Below are 20,111 nucleotides of genomic sequence, written 5' to 3'. Positions count from 1 at the left end.
CAAAGACCAAAGAGGGAAAAAAGGATCAATTTTTGGGTTTAGTCTGGTGTGTGACACTACGGTGAAAAAACTAGATTTGGTCAGACATACATTATACGTTCGCCTGGTGTGGGGCGTGGACTATACCAACGCCTGGTGTAGGACGGGAACTATACGTTCGCCCGGTGCATAAAAATTCAAAAAAGAGAAAAAAAAAATTGTAAAGAGTGGGGCGGAGGTATTAAGCCCTCCCCATGCATTTGAAATTTGTAAAGAGTGGGGCGGAGGTATAAACCACCCCCACACAAAAGAAAAAAAAAACAGGCGTGCATTATACGTTCGCCTGGTGTGGGGCGTGGACTATATGTCCGCCTGGGGTGGGACGTGGACTATACGTCCGCCTGGTGATGGGGCGTGGACTATATAAACGCCCGACTATATTTGGGTTTGGTCTTGGTCGCCGACCAAATTTGGTCTGGATTTTAGTCTTTGATCAAATTTTGATCGATGGTCCGTCCCACTACGCCTATCCACTGGACCAAATATTTGGGTTTAGTCGTCCATTGTGAACGCTCTTAGGCGAGGAAGTTCTCTTGCAGGCAATGGGAGATCAAGTTTGAGTCGTAAGCCCTTATACTTATAGCCAGTTTCTAGCCCACAACGGTTTACTCTGCTCTGATTAAGTCCATTTAAAGGTTTATCCCAGGCGAATATCTTCAAGAGTCGAAACCTTTTGTTAAGAGTTCCTTAAGTGACTCTTGTTGCTGTTACCGGAGAAGCGAGTTCCTACTCCCGAAAATAACAAGTCGAGCATTTCTTTGTATCAATGGACTAATGGAGATGTATGAAACATAAAATTTGGGTTTAGACTTCACATTTTTGTCCAAGTTATATCGTACAATGAAAATTACAAACAGAAACTTATAAACAACACAACGCAAAGAAAGAAGATCGAAACAACAAAAAACAACACAAGATGTAAGTTTATCTTGGGTATCCATTAGAAACATTCGTTTCAAGAAAATGTTGGAAATTTTCTACATGAAAATTCTATAAGTAAATGAAGTTTCTCTATATCTTTTCTCCGATTAGATTACTAACGGAAGTTGACAGAACATTTATAAGTCATACCGGTGCTCCAATTAGGAGGTGCAACATTGTAAGCTATAATAGTTTCCTTAGTAGAATAAGAAGTGATTTTGAACGAAAGTGCTTGTCCACCCAATACTGCAAATGCTTGGTATGATGCACCCCAATTATGACTCATACTGATCCATTTGCCTGTTTTACTTCCTTTCACCCACATTTGTGATATATCTCCTCCTCCTCCTACATTCATTACATATACTAATAACCAATATCCATTTCCTTGAAATGAGAAATTCATACCACCTTTCCTCGCACATGGAACTCTGCAAGCGTTCAAATCCGATGAAATTAAGTCGAGGGTTTAAATCTAGCTGCTTGAACGCTAGGGGCACAGGTGGAGATTAAATTTTCTTAAATTTAAGAACAATGCTTATAACTTTTTAGAAGGAAAAGAACTTTGTAAGTACCTGCGATACATGACAGGAACGATACCAGCTTTCCATTGAGCAATTTTCATGAAAGCAGGCTTAGCCATGTCAAAATGGGCTCGGGGCGGATTGCACCATCCACCATTGTTACTATCTTGGTACCAGTTAGGAGGGCAAAGGTTTGTAGCAGTAACAGTTGTGTATGGTGTTCCCGGATTACACCACTTAGAGTTAGTACATTTTATCTGAAAACAAGAACCACAAGCAAAGCCATTCTTGTATAGTGTTGAGCTCAATGCTGCAGTAGCAAGTCCATATCCACTGGCAAACAAATTTCCATATCCGCAAGCCCCTCCTGACATAGTTCCAAAAATCATGAATGTTATCGGTTAGCCGTTTTAGAATTGTTGCAAATAATTTCATTCTAGCTAGCAGTAATTTTTTTGAAAATATAAACAGAAGAAAGTAAAATTTGTGCACATGAGAAAAATCGATGAGGTACACGTACCCATAGTTTCCCGTCCAGTCTCATCGCCATAAAATGTTGCATGAGAATACGACCATGGTTTTGTTTGGAACATGGCATCCGTTGATTCCATGATCATCATCACAGAGAAGCTTATTGTGATGAAAAGGAAAGTGCGATTCCATGGCTGAATGGAAGCAGCCATGGTTTCAGAAACAAAAGTCAGAAGGTACCAAAATAAGCTCACGGAACTTGATTTCGATGCAACGGATTTTACAAAATGTTGGTTCTATTATATAATTAACGAACCCATTTTTAGTCATGCTTTGACTTATAAAATACGCAAGGCCTTAGTGACCCTCACGAACGGTACGTACGTCCCCCCATTGTCACCTGTCATTTTCTATAACGTGCTTTCCCTGAAGAGAAATTTGTAAAACTAACTGTCGACATTTTCCAGTGTTGTCCAAAACCACTCACGAGCATTTTTCAAAACTTGTAAACTAGTAGGAATTAACAAATTTTACGAGGATTACAAATAAAACTGCAACGGTAGTGTTGGCGGCTCAGTATGTTTGAAAATTTTGTTTCCTAGTTCCCATTCCCGCATGAGTTGACATTTATGATGGGCTATAGGCGAATTAGACAAATGAAACTTGGAAATTTTAGAAAGAAATGATTAAGTATGATCAAAGACATGTACCAGAGGAAAGAAGAAAATACACTATAGGTCTAAGACGTGAGAATAACAACTTCATATTGTGGGACTGAAAGAAAATCTGAATCGTCTCCTCAGCACTAATGCTCTCAGTTTTTTGGTTGAAGACGTGAGAGTAATGCTCTAAGTGTCTAAATGCACCCCCTCCTCCCATAAGAAAATAAACGAATAATATAGAAGAACTGCAGCCGAAATTATGAATACAGTAATTAACTACTAACTAAATTAGAAACTCGACACAAAATAATTCAGGTTCATTACACATTTATGTGTCATCAACGAGCTGAGGAAGCCGATTCTGAACAAGCAAATAAATAGTTTAAGTGAGCGGAGGTTTGCAAAAGGCGAGCATGGTGCAAATATATGCTATCTTCCCCCGACAAAAAAGTACTCAAATCTTTTGCTTTTCTAGTTGGGAATTAAACGAATATGTCCCTCTGCTAATATATAAATTAGAGAAGTGTCCTTGTTTCGAATAGAATTAGAGAAGTGTCCTTCAGTTAGTGTTTCCCGTCCAGATCGGAGTTAACTCGAATTGGTCCCAGCACTAAACATTAAATAATCAGAATGAATTTCTGATTTATCCCTGCCAACATATAAACTCGAGTTAATCTGAAGTCGATAATCGGATCCATCTCGAGGATGAATCTCACGTCGGATAAAAGGACACGTGTAACAAATTCACTGAAACGATCTGGACGGCTAATAAATAAGACACGTATGATCGTACGGATAAAGATGTTGATATAAATTGAAGGCGAGAAAACCCTAAACTCTAAACCTAATCACTTTCCCTCGCTACCGCCTCTATCTTATGTTCTTCCCTTTCTCCGTCTCTTCTGCGTTTCTGTAGATGAAGAACTGAACTATTACTGGGTAATCGAAGATAGTGAAGATGAGTAAAGATGAAAGGGATTCGACCAATGTAAGGTAAAACTTGTTGTTTTTTTTGTTTTTTTTTGATTCTCGAAAATATGTTGTAGTTTTAGGGTTTCAGTTCATGTATTTTCAGTTATTAGGTTTATGTGTAGATCTATTCCTGTAGTTTTAGGGTTTATGGATTGCTCGAATCAGTATTAAAAGTGTTTCTTTATTATGCTTTTGTTCTCGATATGATTCTGTAGATTTAGGGTTTAGGGTTTTTTCGATTTGTTAGATGAAATGAACTTGATTCGATCCATTTACCCTTTTCTTTGTCACTGATTTTTTCGAATTCCTAGTTTAATTTATAAATTTGGGATTTTTTTCGAAACCCTAATTTTAAAATTTGGGGATTTTATAATTTGTCGATTCATGGATGATTTTGACTGGTGAAAATGCTTCATATGTATGTTACAATATGAATTGTTTGTATTATTTATATTTCTGTATGTGTATATGGTTGCTGAATTGTTTGTATGGTTTTCTGCTTGTTGTATGTGCAGAAGAAGATTTGTTAGGTACCCAAAAAGGAATTTTAGGGTTGAACTTTTCACTAGTAACAAATACACTTTTTTATCATGATTTGGATTTGAAGTATGTTTGGTCTGGACATGTTGACTGATATGATTATGTGGGAGATTAAGATAAGTGAAACTAAGATGCTGAATTTTTTTTGGTTTACTCCTGATAACATACCAGAGCTGATTACCAATGATGAAGAGTTCTTTTCAATGTGGAAGAAGGCTGAATATCAAGATGATGGTTATGTGCATCTTTACTTTTTATTAGTGACAAGGTCTTGAGGTCTGGTGATGAATGCCCATCATCTTCATGGGTTACTAATGAAGTTATGTATTTAAGACCTACTAAGAAGGTGACAAGTGACTCTGAGATGGTGTTTTCTACACCTAAGAAGAATGTGACACATGAAGATGACTTTGTGTTTTCTACACCTAAGAACAAGGATGTTAGCAATTCAAAATTAGTTTCTCTTGCTACTAGGAAAATTCCAAGGTTGGTTTCTAAGTCAATTGATGCTAAAATAAATGCTTCATTTGAGAGGTTACTTTTGAATGATGAGGATATGTGTCATCCAGATGATAATGTGGATGTAGAGTATGAGAACATTCAACTAGATAATGTGGAAGAGGATCTGTGCCATCCAGTTGATGATGATAGAAGTCCACCATGCTCTGATGATGAGGAAAATGATATTGACATAGCTGATGTCAGAGATTTTATTGACAGTTACTTTGATGATGAGTTCTGGAAGAACTTTAGAAAGGAAGGTAATGTTGAAGTTTTTAGTAATGTATGATTTTGTTCTTTATATGTAATGTGTTATGATGACTAACAATACTCTTTTTGCAGAATATGTAGAAAATGATGTACATGAAGGGGAGAAAGGAAAAAGTGTTGTAGTTGCTCCAGTACCTATGGATGAAGACAACAACCTTGGTAACTCAACTTATAACTCTGACTCTGAAGATGGGAAGGATAAAACAGAGGACCTTCAATCATTTTACCAACAATGGGATCAACAATGGGGTCCACATATTGCATATAGAGATGAAGAGTTCTTTCCTATTGATGATGGTCCTGTAATGTATCAACTTGATTTAATGGAGGTGGGTATGCAGTTTGAAGAAAAGTTTCAGTTTAAGAAGCATCTCAGGAGTTATGCAGTGATAAAGAAGTTTCAGTATATTTTGAAGCATTGTGACAATATCAGGATAAGAGTGAAATACAGGTATCATAAGTCTGAAGGTTGTAAGTTTCATATTTTTACTTCAAATACAAAGGGGGAGAAGACTTTCACTGTTAGAAGTATGAATCTGGAGCATACATGTGTTGGAGATCTATAAAGCAGAAACACGTCAGCCAATGAGTTTGTTGCTTAATATCTGTATGAGAAGCTGAGGACTGGTGGATTCCTTCAGCAACCATGGGACATTGTTGATGAACTTTACACTTCTCACAACACTAGTCTGCCATATCATGTTGCTTGGAAAGCAAGGACTATGTTCTTGGAGAAAATGCATGGAAGTTATGAAGACTCTTATAAAATGGTTCCATCATTTGTAGACATGGTGGCAAGGACAAATCCTGGTTCTGCAGCAAATTACAGTGTTGGAAGGTAAATTGTTATAACCTTTGTTTTTTTTTATGTAATGTTTGTATAATGGTTATTATGATGTGTTTGTATGTACAATGTTTGTATAATGTTTATGTAATGTTTCAGGGATGATAATTGCTTTGAGTCAATGATGATTGCATTTCATGCTCCAATTCATGGGTGGAAAAATGGTTGCAGAAAAGTGATTGTTGTTGATGCATGTCACCTAACTGGAAAGATGAGAGGTGTTCTTATGGATGCTACTGGTTTGGATGCACAGAACCAGGTGGAACCATTAGCAATACAAGTGGTCAGAAATGAATGTTTTGAGAATTGGTATTTGTTTTTGAAGCAGTTAAAGCCCCTGATTGAATCAGATGAAAGAATTACTTTCATTTCTGATAGGAAAAAAGGTTTGATAGAGGTTGTTGCTGCTTTATTCCCAAATAGACCACACAGATACTGTTTTAGGACTCTTCATTATTTTTACCATATTTTCTTTTTTTTAACCATTATGTTATATTTATGTTGGGTTACCAACTAATACTTGTTTTGTTTGTTTTGCAGACACATGTTCAAGAATTTGAAGACTCACTATAAGGGGGTCAAAGATACATAATATGATTTGGAATGCTTCCAAGGCTTATAAGTTCAGTCACTGGAAGGTAATATAATTGTTGTTTTTTTGATTGTGTACTACTCCGACTAAGTATGTCATGAATTGTTGTGTTTGTATGTGATGCATTATTAGTAACAGTCATGTTGTTGTTTGATCAGTTCCATATGGATGCCTTGGTGCTGGAAAATGCTGTTGCTGCTCAATATATGATGAATGAGGATCCAACCCAGTGGTCTAGAGCTTTCTTTGACCCCTCTTGTTGTTGTGAACATATGAACAATAACTTCTCAGAGTCATTCAACAATATGATTAGGAAACTTAGAGACAAACCCATTTGTACCTTGGGCCTAATGTATGGACAATTAATAATGGGCATGTGGTATATGAGAAAGCAGTTTTCTTTGAATTGGCAAAATGGACAATTAGTACCTGAAGCTATGAAGTTGATTGAGAAGATGAAAGATTGTACTGGTCAGTTTAGGATTAGTGGTGATGTATATGGTCAGAGTTATTGATGAGTGCTAAAAAGTGCATATTTCTATATATTTTTCTTGGCATTTAACTCATCTTTTGTGCATTAATTCTACATTTTATCCCATATTCTGTGTTTTCGTTGTTTTCAAGAATAAATATTTTTATTAATTAATTTTGCATTTTTAGGTTATAAATAAAGTTTGGATGGAATTACGGAGCGAAAAGAGCAGAAAAGTGGTGGAAGCCGAGAGGAATCACGCAAGGAAGCTGAGAAGAATGTTGTGCGCAAGACCAAGAGGCTAGAAATGGGCTTAACAAGGAAGAAATTGTTCTTAAAGAAGATATGGGCTTGGCATACCCAAGGCCCAAAACCCTTACCCAAATCCATTTCCATTATCCATACCCACTTCTCTTGTAGCCGTCAGATTGGATCCTCAGCTGAATCCAACGGTCGCTTCATCGCCAATACATCAAATTTGCTACAACCGCTTCACACCACAGCACCTAACTCCATCTTGGACCGTCAGTTTTGATGTATCCATCATCCAACGGTCGCTCCACATCCATCCCCATTGCGCCTTTGGATTATTCCCTCATCTTTCCATCCAACGCCTTTCCCTCACAAAACATCAAATACTGATGCGTCCGCTAACACCCTAGTATCGAATACCCTATTCCCAAAACAAACAGACCCTTTCCTCTTCCCCATCGGTTCTTTCTTCTTTCCCCAAATTCTCTTTTCCTCTGCAAACCAGCTCCTCCTTCCACCCGACCATGGCAGCCTGCAACTGCTGCTCCTCGAGCTTCACTACACCCCTCTCCGCCTCTACCAAAACCCGTACGCACCACAGTTTTCTCTTCCTATCCTAGTCGTTTCCCCAAACCCACATCTCTCTGACCTAGGTGTGGAGTTGATGAAACAACTCGAGCTAGGGTTGCAGTACATCAATTGGAGCAGGAAGAGCATCAGAGGGACATCAAGAAGCATGGGTCGAAGCCAATTTACACATGTTTATGTCGAATTTGATTTTCCCCAAAAGTTAGGGTTTGCAAATTTTAGGGTTTTGTGAAATTAGGTATTTTGTTGTAAGCTATAAAAGGGAAACGATGTAGTATGTTTAGGGTATGCCTGGGCTAGCCAGAGCTTCACTCAAGAGGACTGGACTAGCCAGTTCCTCAACTGTGTTATCTTCAGTTCATGTTTTGTTTGAATGCAATATTGTTTCAAGTGTAATTTCCATGTTCTAAGCTCATAGCTAGGGTGATGAGGAAACCCTTTGAGCCATTGCTAAGTTTCATTCAGTTATAAACATAATTCTTTTTGTGCTTGAAATGTTTAGGATAGTCTTAATCAAAGCACTTTACATTTTTCTCTCACAGTACATATCATGTATGCATTGTAGTTAGAACACCACTATGTGATGTGCTACAGCTCATGCTTAATTGTCTGTTATGAATCCTCTGACTAGTTGTACTCTAAATCAGACAATTAGTACTTAGGATGAATACTTTAGTTGTGATTAGAACATCCTTTAGGTTGTTAAAACACCTAAGTGGCTTCTCTATGGGTAGTTGCAGTGTGAGATCCCCAACTACTACTAGTTAGAATTATCTTAGTGCCTTTAGCTTCCTTTCTAACCCAACCCTTTGATGAGCAGCAGGCATAGAACCTCCACTGCCATCTAGTTAGTCAGTTGAACCAAGAAGCTCACTGATAACTATACAAGGGACAAGATTTATGTGGAACTAGGATAACTTAGTCTAGGTGAAATGGTGGAATCTAATCCCTAGTCTTCACCCAAAATCCCTCTTTCCTTTACTGTTTCTTGTTTTTATTTGATTCCCTTTACTTCTTTGCTGTCACTTCACTGCCTTAGGCTTATTGCCTTTGTTTCATTAGCTCACTGCCACTGCTACACTTAGAGATCTAGCTTAGCTAGGAAAACTTCATAACACCCCAAGTCCCTGTGGATTCGACCCGTACTTGTGCACTCACTGCATCAACACCGTGCACTTGCGGTATCACTGTAGGCATCCATTTATTCATCTTATTTACACATCTATATAAGCCTACCAAGTTTTTGGCGCCGCTGCCGAGGACTTGGTGTCGTGTAGTGAAGTCTTTGCATCTTAGTATAAGCATTTAGTGCATCATAACTTGCATTTTCATCTTTGCATAATTTTTCATCTTTGCATCATTTTCCCTTGCTGTTCTTGACAGCTTCTGTTGAGCTTTCCAGGTGCTCCTGTTGCTGTGCTGTTGTGACTCTGTTTTGCTTGGCTAAGCCCTTGTTGTTGCTGCTGATTGAGTTGCAGCTGGGCCTGCCACTTGCTGCTACTTTCTTCCTCTTCCCTGTGTTGCTGGCCTGTGCAGCTTGCTTCTGTGCTGAACCTGTAGAGCTGCTGCTGCCAAGCCTGCAACATTGCCCCTGTTCAGCTACTGCTTGTGGTGCTGCTGAACTTGTGGTGCTGCTGAGCTGCTTCTCCTGCTGCTACCTCCTGCTGGAGCTGCTGTTGCTGTGATCCAAAGCCCAACTGGGCTTTTGCAACCAAACTGAGCAGCTGGGCTGTGCTTAAGCAAGTAAGCCTAAACCCATTAAGAGAACCCAACCTGTGGGCTTCCATTTTTAATTTGTGGGCTTGTAATAATTTTTTCCATTTTTTTGTTGGGCTTGTAATTTAAGTTAACTTTTGGGTTTGTATTTGAGCTTAACTGTGGGATTGTCCCTATCAAAATTTTGGGTTTCAAAAACCCAACAAACAACCTAAACAAGTTTAACTGAACCTACCAACTCAGCTGGGCTTCGTTAGTTTCTGGGCTTGCTGTGAAGTCGTTAGTGGGCCGTGTACCCAAACTCTAGGCCGAAAGTTGGGCTCTGTTTCACAACAATTTTTCCAAAATCCAACAGTGGGCTTGGCCTTTTATCCCATAAAACCAAAGTTTTCAAAACCCAATAAACCAAAGTGTTTTCTTTTCCCATTAAGTCCAAATTTTCTAAAACCCAAAAACCAAATTTCTTTTTCAAACCCGACAAAACCAAATGTTACCCAAAACACCCAAAATCCAACCCATTAAAAACCAAATTTTGGGCTTTGTAACATAGTTACTTAGCTTTTGAGCCAAATCATGTCTAGATCTTGGTCTACAGTTGGGGAATACAACAAATCCCTTAGAGAACTTGCGTATGGACATACTCCACGTTATGAACCTCCCATAGACCATGATGTCAATCGTTATAGGAATTATTATGGACATTTTCAAAGTCCCGAGCCTCAATACATGAACCCTAATAACTATTCACAGATGTATCATTCACCACAACGTGAAAATGAACATTTTGCTAGTGCCTCACTCACACAATCATCACTGATCGATCAATTAGAAGCTCGAATCGCAGCTTTAGAAATGCAATCACATGAGGAATCTGTCACATCTAATTTTCTTAGGCAACCTGAAATCTATGCATGTCCCGCATGTGGTAGTTTAGACCACCCTGTTGAGAATTGTCATATTTTACATAATTTTAGGCAATCTAGAGAAAATCCAAGGTATGAAATGCCCATAAATTGTAAGAATGGTAGTCATTGGGACCATAATCAATCCTTTGAGGGTTGCGATCAATATTTTGTAAACCCTAATGACCATGCACACATGTACCATTCACCACAATTTGAACATGAAGAATTTTGTACTCCCATGAATTTAGACTCCACCACAGAAGCTTTCAGACTCAGTAAGCAAAACTTTGATAGATCTACATCACGAATTCAGGCATATTTAGATCATATTTTGCTTCACCTACAAAAGGAGGAAATTCATGAGGAAATGTATGTTGTCCCTAATGAAGTGTATAGTCCCATTCATGTAAATGATGTTGAATATGAACCTAATTTAGAGGAACATGAATCGACTAATGACACCACCACTGTTAATGAGGACCAATATGCATGCTACCATGATGATGATTATGATGATATGTTAGAAGAACATGAAAATATTGTGGAACCTGTTGGTTCAATAACATATGGCTTCTCGCCCTCGACCTTCATGAATGTTGTTTTTTCTAATACTCATTGTAATTCATATGATTTTGATATTGACATGGGACTCGTACAATTATTCTGCGAAGATGAGCATGACATAGGAATAGTTGAATCTTCTGTAGACACTAATGCTAATATGCATGAAAATATATTTGATGTGTCTGATTCTCTACCTAGGTCACATTGTGATATTTCTCCTGATTTGTCGATGCATGAGAATAAATTGATGATGTTGATGATTTGATGACTCTGATTGTGATCTGGCCAATTTGTTTGATGATTGTGAGCATGTTGTGACACGTGTAGAAGACTTAGGAGATGTTGATGTGATTAGTAATGAGTGCCTATCGTCCTACATAAGTCACAATCTGATGGCCTTCCACCCAACCTAGATTTGGTTTGTACCCATATTGTCAAACCGACTTTTCTGAGAGTCCCTAATCTAGGTTTGGAACTGTGTGCTTCCCAAGTCCTTTTGGACTATTTTGCATCTAAGTATAATATCTTTGAGGAGCCACAGTTGGAATTAGCATGTTTGCCCGTCCCTAGCACAGTTCATTTCGAGCTAGACCTTGTGCATGATGAACCCCCAAAACTGCGAGATTTTGTTTCCAAAATTTTGTCCGTTGAAAAATCCAGGTTTGGGGGTAGCTCATTTTGTTTCACAGTTTCACTTGCGTTTATTTCCTGTTATATTTGTGTGAAGCTGTTGAAACCTCTACACTTTGTCTTTTGGGTTGATCCTCAACTCTTTAGATTGTTAGTGTATGGTGAATTTTTGTATATAATCCAGTAGATAAAATTTCTTAAAACCCTTTTGTTCCTTTTGTATATATTTTGCTAATCCAATATGATCTCGGCTGACATATGTTGGATTCTTGCCTTGAATAACGGAGTTCTAATATTGCTTTCGCCGAAATCGGGTATTCTCTTTCCTTTTTCTCTACTCAACATGATCCTCTTCATATGTTGTATTATAATTTTGTTCATATTTTGAAACATTGAGGACAATGTTTAGTTTAGGTTTGGGGGTGAAAAGTAGATACTTTGATAATATGCCATAATTGAAAACAAGAACTCCTTCTTTTTGAAAAAAATGAAAAAAAAATCAAAATAAAAATTAAAAATTGAAAAAAAATAAAAATGGAGCTCATTTACCTTGAAATGTTGACTCTTGTGCAAATGTAAATAGGATTCTTAGTCTAGATATTTAGGCACCCTGATTCTAGCACAATTCACATAGTGATAAGAAACTTGCACGCGCACGATCTACCAATACATGTATAGCCTCATCCTTGAGGTGTTCTATCGGAAGTTTTAGTTGCCAATCACTTTAGAATACTGAACGAAACTTGACTAGCTTGTTCTTTGGTTGGTTGGGATAGAAGGTGGAGGTTACATTAAGAAAGACAACCATCGAATTTAACTGGGTGCATCAAAAAGGGCTACCTCTTGCAAATGTCATGTAATTTTTTGTTTCTTTTGTTATGTATCAAAAGTGTTTCCTTATCAAAAAAAAAAAAAAAAAAAAAAAAAAAACGATGTATATAAAAAAAATCAGAAAAATTCAGAAAAAAAAAAATCAAGTATTTATCAATTCCATCCTCTCTTGTTCCAAAAATAAAAGAGAGTAGTCTATCTAAATAAGAGTCATGTAAAGAGTCATCTTTTGTTGTATTATAATAAGCAAGGAAGGGTGTATGCCATTGATGTACAACGCGAGTAATTGTGAAATACCTCCAACTCATTCACAATTCTCGTAAAGTCCGGACAGCTAGCTAGATTTCGACCTCGATTCTTAGCCTGAGAAACTATCTCTTGGTGATTAGTAGTCATAACATCCGATCTTTCTTTACACATGTGTAGATACACTTTACACTCTTATCACATGTCTTTATTTGTTATCAGTGCTAGGATTGTGCCTTTGATAGCTAGATTGACATCTCCATTTTGCTGTAGGCTTCTACTATCTTGCACATGTCACATTTCATGGAATCTTAGCTTATATTTTGTCCTAGAACTTTGTACGTACGTTCTAAGCAAACCTTCACGAGACTTCACTCGTCCACTAGGGACACTTAGTGGTTTAAAAGGCTTATTGCATTCGCTAAATGCAATCGAGAGACCAGCGACAGTGGTATAGGTAGGATTTCCTTAGTTTTGTTTTACTTGAGGACAAGTAAAATTCAGGTTTGGGGGTATTTGATGAGTGCTAAAAAGTGCATATTTCTATATATTTTTCTTGGCATTTAACTCATCTTTTATGCATTAATTCTACATTTTATCCCATATTTTGTGTTTTCGTTGTTTTCAAGAATAAATATTTTTATTAATTAATTTTGCATTTTTAGGTTATAAATAAAGTTTGGATGGAATTACGGAGCGAAAAGAGCAGAAAAGTGGTCGAAGCCGAGAGGAATCAAGCAAGGAAGCTGAGAAGAATGTTGTGCGCAAGACCAAGAGGCTAGAAATGGGCTTAACAAGGAAGAAATTGTTCTTAAAGAAGATATGGGCTTGGCATACCCAAGGCCCAAAACCCTTACCCAAATCCATTTCCATTATCCATACCCACTTCTCCTGTAGTCGTCAGATTGGATCCTCAGCTGAATCCAACGGTCGCTTCATCGCCAATACATCAAATTTGCTACAACCGCTTCACACCACAGCACCTAACTCCATCTTGGACCGTCAGTTTTGATGTATCCATCATCCAACGGTCGCTCCACATCCATCCCCATTGCGCCTTTGGATTATTCCCTCATCTTTCCATCCAACGCCTTTCCCTCACAAAACATCAAATACTGATGCGTCCGCTAACACCCTAGTATCGAATACCCTATTCCCAAAACAAACAGACCCTTTCCTCTTCCCCATAGGTTCTTTCTTCTTTCCCCAAATTCTCTTTTCCTCTGCAAACCAGCTCCTCCTTCCACCCGACCATGGCAGCCTGCAACTGCTGCTCCTCGAGCTTCACTACACCCCTCTCCGCCTCTACCAAAACCCGTACGCACCACAGTTTTCTCTTCCTATCCTAGTCGTTTCCCCAAACCCACATCTCTCTGACCTAGGTGTGGAGTTGATGAAACAACTCGAGCTAGGGTTGCAGTACATCAATTGGAGCAGGAAGAGCATCAGAGGGACATCAAGAAGCATGGGTCGAAGCCAATTTACACATGTTTATGTCGAATTTGATTTTCCCCAAAAGTTAGGGTTTGCAAATTTTAGGGTTTTGTGAAATTAGGTATTTTGTTGTAAGCTATAAAAGGGAAACGATGTAGTATGTTTAGGGTATGCCTGGGCTAGCCAGAGCTTCACTCAAGAGGACTGGACTAGCCAGTTACTCAACTGTGTTATCTTCAGTTCATGTTTTATTTGAATGCAATATTGTTTCAAGTGTAATTTCCATGTTCTAAGCTCATAGATAGGGTGATGAGGAAACCCTTTGAGCCATTGCTAAGTTTCATTCAGTTATAAACATAATTCTTTTTGTGCTTGAAATGTTTAGGATAGTCTTAATCAAAGCACTTTACATTTTGCTCTCACAGTACATATCATGTATGCATTGTAGTTAGAACACCACTATGTGATGTGCTACAGCTCATGCTTAATTGTCTGTTATGAATCCTCTGACTAGTTGTACTCTAAATCAGACAATTAGTACTTAGGATGAATACTTTAGTTGTGATTAGAACATCCTTTAGGTTGTTAAAACACCTAAGTGGCTTCTCTATGGGTAGTTGCAGTGTGAGATCCCCAACTACTACTAGTTAGAATTATCTTAGTGCCTTTAGCTTCCTTTCTAACCCAACCCTTTGATGAGCAGCAAGCATAGAACCTCCACTGCCATCTAGTTAGTCAGTTGAACCAAGAAGCTCACTGATAACTATACAAGGGACAAGATTTATGTGGAACTAGGATAACTTAGTCTAGGTGAAATGGTGGAATCTAATCCCTAGTCTTCACCCAAAATCCCTCTTTCCTTTACTGTTTCTTGTTTTTATTTGATTCCCTTTACTTCTTTGCTGTCACTTCACTGCCTTAGGCTTATTGCCTTTGTTTCATTAGCTCACTGCCACTGCTACACTTAGAGATCTAGCTTAGCTAGGAAAACTTCATAACACCCCAAGTCCCTGTGGATTCGACCCGTACTTGTGCACTCACTGCATCAACACCGTGCACTTGCGGTATCACTGTAGGCATCCATTTATTCATCTTATTTACACATCTATATAAGCCTACCAAGTTTTTGGCGCCGCTGCCGAGGACTTGGTGTCGTGTAGTGAAGTCTTTGCATCTTAGTATAAGCATTTAGTGCATCATAACTTGCATTTTCATCTTTGCATAATTTTTCATCTTTGCATCATTTTCCCTTGTTGTTCTTGACAGCTTCTGTTGAGCTTTCCAGGTGCTCCTGTTGTTGTGCTGTTGTGACTCTGTTTTGCTTGGCTAAGCCCTTGTTGTTGCTGCTGATTGAGTTGCAGCTGGGCCTGCCACTTGCTGCTACTTTCTTCCTCTTCCCTGTGCTGCTGGCCTGTGCAGCTTGCTTCTGTGCTGAACCTGTAGAGCTGCTGCTGCCAAGCCTGCAACATTGCCCCTGTTCAGCTACTGCTTGTGGTGCTGCTGAACTTGTGGTGCTGCTGAGCTGCTTCTCCTGCTGCTACCTCCTGCTGGAGCTGCTGTTGCTGTGATCCAAAGCCCAACTGGGCTTTTGCAACCAAACTGAGCAGCTGGGCTGTGCTTAAGCAAGTAAGCCTAAACCCATTAAGAGAACCCAACCTGTGGGCTTCCATTTTTAATTTGTGGGCTTGTAATAATTTTTTCCATTTTTTTGTTGGGCTTGTAATATAAGTTAACTTTTGGGTTTGTATTTGAGCTTAACTGTGGAGTTGATGAAACAACTCGAGCTAGGGTTGCATTACATCAATTGGAGCAGGAAGAGCATCAGAGGGATATCAAGAAGCATGGGTCGAAGCCAATTTACACATGGGTATGTCGAATTTGATTTTCCCCAAAAGTTAGGGTTTGCAAATTTTAGGGTTTTGTGAAATTAGGGATTTTGTTGTAAGCTATAAAAGGGAAACGATGTAGTATGTTTAGGGTATGCCTGGGCTAGCCAGAGCTTCACTCAAGAGGACTGGACTAGCCAGTTCCTCAACTGTGTTATCTTCAGTTCATGTTTTGTTTGAATGCAATGTTGTTTCAAGTGTAATTTCCATGTTCTAAGCTCATAGCTAGGGTGATGAGGAAACCCTTTGAGCCATTGCTAAGTTTCATTCAGTTATAAACATAATTCTTGTTGTGCTTGAAATGTTTAGGATAGTCTTAATCAAAGCACTTTACATTTTGCTCTCACAGTGCATATCATGTATGCATTGTAGTTAGAACACCACTATGTGATTGTGCTACAGCTCATGCTTAATTGTCTGTTATGAATCCTCTGACTAGTTGTACTCTAAATCAGACAATTAGTACTTAGGATGAATACTTTAGTTGTGATTAGAACATCCTTTAGGTTGTTAAAACACCTAAGTGGCTTCTCTATGGGTAGTTGCAGTGTGAGAGCCCCAACTACTACTAGTTAGAATTATCTTAGTGCCTTTAGCTTCCTTTCTAACCCAACCCTTTGATGAGCAGCAGGCATAGAACCTCCACTGCCATCTAGTTAGTCAGTTGAGCCAAGAATCTCACTGATAACTATACAAGGGACAAGATTTATGTGGAACTAGGATAACTTAGTCTAGGTGAAATGGTGGAATCTAATCCCTAGTCTTCACCCAAAATCCCTCTTTCCTTTATTGTTTCTTGTTTTTATTTGATTCCCTTTACTTCTTTGCTGTCACTTCACTGCCTTAGGCTTATTGCCTTTGTTTCATTAGCTCACTTCCACTGCTACACTTAGAGATCTAGCTTAGCTAGGAAAACTTCATAACACCCCAAGTCCCTGTGGATTCGACCCGTACTTTTGCACTCACTGCATCAACACCGTGCACTTGCGGTATCACTGTAGGCATCCATTTATTCAGCTTATTTACACATCTATATAAGCCTAACAGTTATCAAGTAACATCAATTCACAATCTGTATTCCAAATTGATCTGATTAACAAGACTTGTAGTTATCATCAATGGCAATGAAGGGGCTTTCCCTGTCAACATGTTGTATGTGTTTTGAAGACTTTAAGACCTAATTGGGCAGAATAAGTTTGTTTTCCATGCATTTATGTATGTTTATTGAATGTATTGAACTAATTACAGTTACTCATGTAGTGGTTGTTTGTCTGTTTTGTAGTTACTGTAGTCCATACTATACTGTTGATGCATACAAGACCACTTATGCCACTTAGATGCAGTTACTAATAGGGAGAGAAGACTTGGTAGAGGGGACATCATACTTCACTTCACTTTGTTTATTTATTTTCTTTTTTCTTTGTCTTTTTCTTAGTTGTTGGGAATCTTATCTTGTTCCCTCCCTTCTTTATTACTTCTTTACATGTTCCTTTAGGGTTACTTTTATGTCTTGAGTTTCTCCATTAATAACTAGATATAACTTCTTCTTTTATTCTTTCTTCTATGTTCCTTCTTCTGTTTGTAGCCTCAAGAGCCTTTTTTCAAACCACCTATAGATATGAGGAAACCAGGAAGACCTGCTAAGAAGAGAAAGTTGGGGCATGATGAGCATGTGAGTGAGAAGAGACAGAGGACATGTAGGAGATGCAACCAAGTAGGCCACAACAGAAGAACTTGTGCTGGTGGTGAGGTTGGTTCTAATCCTAAAGGAAGGAGGCCAAGAGCCATGGTAGATGGAGCAACCCAAGAAACTACTTACCCAGATCCAGCTGAATGTAGTTCCAGCATGAGCAGGAGCAGGAATAGGAGAGGAAGAGGTTCTAGGGGAGGCAGAGGTAGAGTATCTTCATCAACTTGTGTTGCTGCATCCACCTCAGCTTCAACATCTCAAACTGCACCATCAACATCTTCTGCACCTGCACCTGCATCTAGAGGAAGAGGTGGAAGGGGTGGTAGAGGAGCTAGAGGTGGAAGAGGAGTTGTGTGATAGACTTTTAGCCAGTCTGTCAATGGTGCTGGTTGGTTCAGCCAGACTATGAGCCAAACTTTTCAAGTACCAAAGCCACATAACAAAGGGACTGCCACTTTCTCTGCAACTCAGTAGAGTTTGCTTGTTTTTTTATTTTAGAATGTTGGGTTATTTGCAAGAAAATTTACTTATGTTTGTTGGGTTATGATCTTTGGATAAGTTTATTGTAAGGATAATGATGTTTAAACAACTACTTTTGGATCAGTTATACGTATATATATAAGTAGTAGTTTATATTAACTTACTTTTACTTCTTGTTATTTTCATTACATTTGTAGATTGCTTTGTAATTGCTTACACAGGTCAGCCATCTTCAACTTAGCAGATCTCTCCTTGAACTTTGCAGCAAGGAAAACAGCATCAGAGACCCACTGGAAGTCTTGACATTTAATATTGTTGCACTGCAGGTAACATAATTGGTAGTTGTGTTTATTTCTGCAAAATTTTAGCATGTATTTTTCACTGCAGTTCTTCTTACAAGGTTGATTTTGGAATGGACAGACATTGAACACATGGTTTATGTCACCACAAGCAAAGCAACACTTTTTTGAAGGGAGATGAACATCCAAAGATTTCACAGCATCTATTGCATTTACAAACCATTCAAAATAGTTGCAGATGGAGCAGTTAAAGAACTTCTCACCAGGAAGATCAGCAGTTTGAGACAACAACATTCTCCTAACACCATTGCAAGGTACATTCTTGCACCTAGAGTAGATCCATGGACACTGAATTGGTGGATGATTATCTATTTCACACATTAAACATCAACTGTTACAATTGCTGCTGCTGCTAGATACCTCACCCATACTACTACTGACATTAAATTTGTGCATAACTCCATTCATTGTAGGAAAAAACTTAGATGATTTTGCAGATTTTTTATGGATTTTTATGTTCTGCAGATTAAAAAAAATGGAAGAGATGGTGGTTTTATAGTACATGGAGCATATTATGACCGTTCAACGGTCATATTTGGGTCATAGAGCTGACGTGTCATATTTGCCATGTCATCCTGGATGATGTGTACAAATAGCCACGTCAGCTTGTACAGTTAACTACCTATATTAAATGTTGAGGGCAGGTTTGTCCACATTTGGGTGTAAATACGTGTGACGTGGCAACGTATTTTTGTTTTCAAAAATTCGGATGGGAAAACTTAACAGAGGGATATACTTCTAATTCTGTTTGAAAGAGTGACATATTTGTAATTACAATTATAAAGAGGGGCATATTGTTGAAAAACCCTTTTTAGTTTTGCTTATGGGTGGTACACCCCTTGAACTGTGGTCTAGTAGGGTTGGTTTTAAGGGAAGGGCCCCACAAACAGTGGAACAATGCTACATTGCCATTTACACCGTGAAAAATCCCGTAAGGAATGAACGGTCAGATGGAATGACTCATGCATTTGGTTAGGGGATGGGTAAAGTGGGTCCCATTCCCTCTCTCTCACTCGGTAATTCTCATAGGATTTTTTTTCGGTATCTAAATCATTTCCGCAAACAGTGTAGGTCGGAAGAGACCCCAAGATTTAACCCGCGATCAGTTTAGAGTTTTCCGACTTAAAATGCACAAGTAAATGTAATTAACTAATTGAATTTTCTAATTTTTGGTTTCAGGCTTCTAGAATTGTGACAGGAAGGGTTACCAGCTAAAGTACTACGATTATGTTTTCGATTTTCATTTTAGTTAGGCAGTCGGCACGGCTCACTTGCATCAAGATCTGCTAAATTTGATTCCTACGCTGCTCTCATGACACCGGGAAAGCAAGTAAAATAATTATATACATTTTTTAATAAGTGGAAATTATGGGTGACTTCAAATACGGGAGCTAACCCTTGCAAAATGTTTGGATACATACTATAGTAGTGACTATACTGACTAGTTTTCCACTTCTAAAAATCAAAAAACAAAATATGTGTTTGGTAATATTATCTCAAAATGACTTACAGAAACCAAAAGGCTAGGTTTTTGTGATGCAAAAGATTTTTAACCTGACATTTTTAGGAGCGATCCCAAAAAAATTAGGGGCAATTTTTTTATTCCTAACTCATATACAACGTTAAGGGATGTCCAAATACGCGAAAAATACGTTAATGCCCTTACACAATCAGAAGCTTTTTTGTGTCCGACTAATGTACCGCAATCGGAAGCTTATTAAC

At 38.4% G+C, this 20,111-nt stretch overlaps 1 protein-coding gene and 1 long non-coding RNA gene across 2 annotated transcripts; both read right to left on the bottom strand.

Annotated features, from left to right (window-relative positions):
* Positions 1-1,075: 1,075 nt before the first annotated feature.
* LOC113273660 (expansin-A7-like) lies at positions 1,076-2,109 on the bottom strand. Its single transcript, XM_026523305.1, has 3 exons — positions 2,005-2,109; positions 1,536-1,851; positions 1,076-1,391 (listed from the first exon to the last, which is right to left on the bottom strand). Exons 1-3 carry the CDS (start codon positions 2,102-2,104, stop codon positions 1,076-1,078), a joined length of 732 nt encoding a protein of 243 aa, XP_026379090.1. The 5' UTR covers positions 2,105-2,109.
* A 2,361-nt stretch (positions 2,110-4,470) lies between these two features.
* Positions 4,471-18,596, bottom strand: LOC113273659. Its single transcript, XR_003322538.1, has 3 exons — positions 18,546-18,596; positions 13,524-13,527; positions 4,471-4,548 (listed from the first exon to the last, which is right to left on the bottom strand). It is a non-coding gene; the product is annotated as an uncharacterized LOC113273659 (long non-coding RNA).
* Positions 18,597-20,111: the final 1,515 nt, after the last annotated feature.

The sequence above is a fragment of the Papaver somniferum genome, chromosome 4, assembly GCF_003573695.1.
Source record: "Papaver somniferum cultivar HN1 chromosome 4, ASM357369v1, whole genome shotgun sequence".
NCBI classification, from domain to species: Eukaryota; Viridiplantae; Streptophyta; class Magnoliopsida; order Ranunculales; family Papaveraceae; genus Papaver; species Papaver somniferum.
This window is presented reverse-complemented; position numbering and strand designations above follow the sequence as displayed.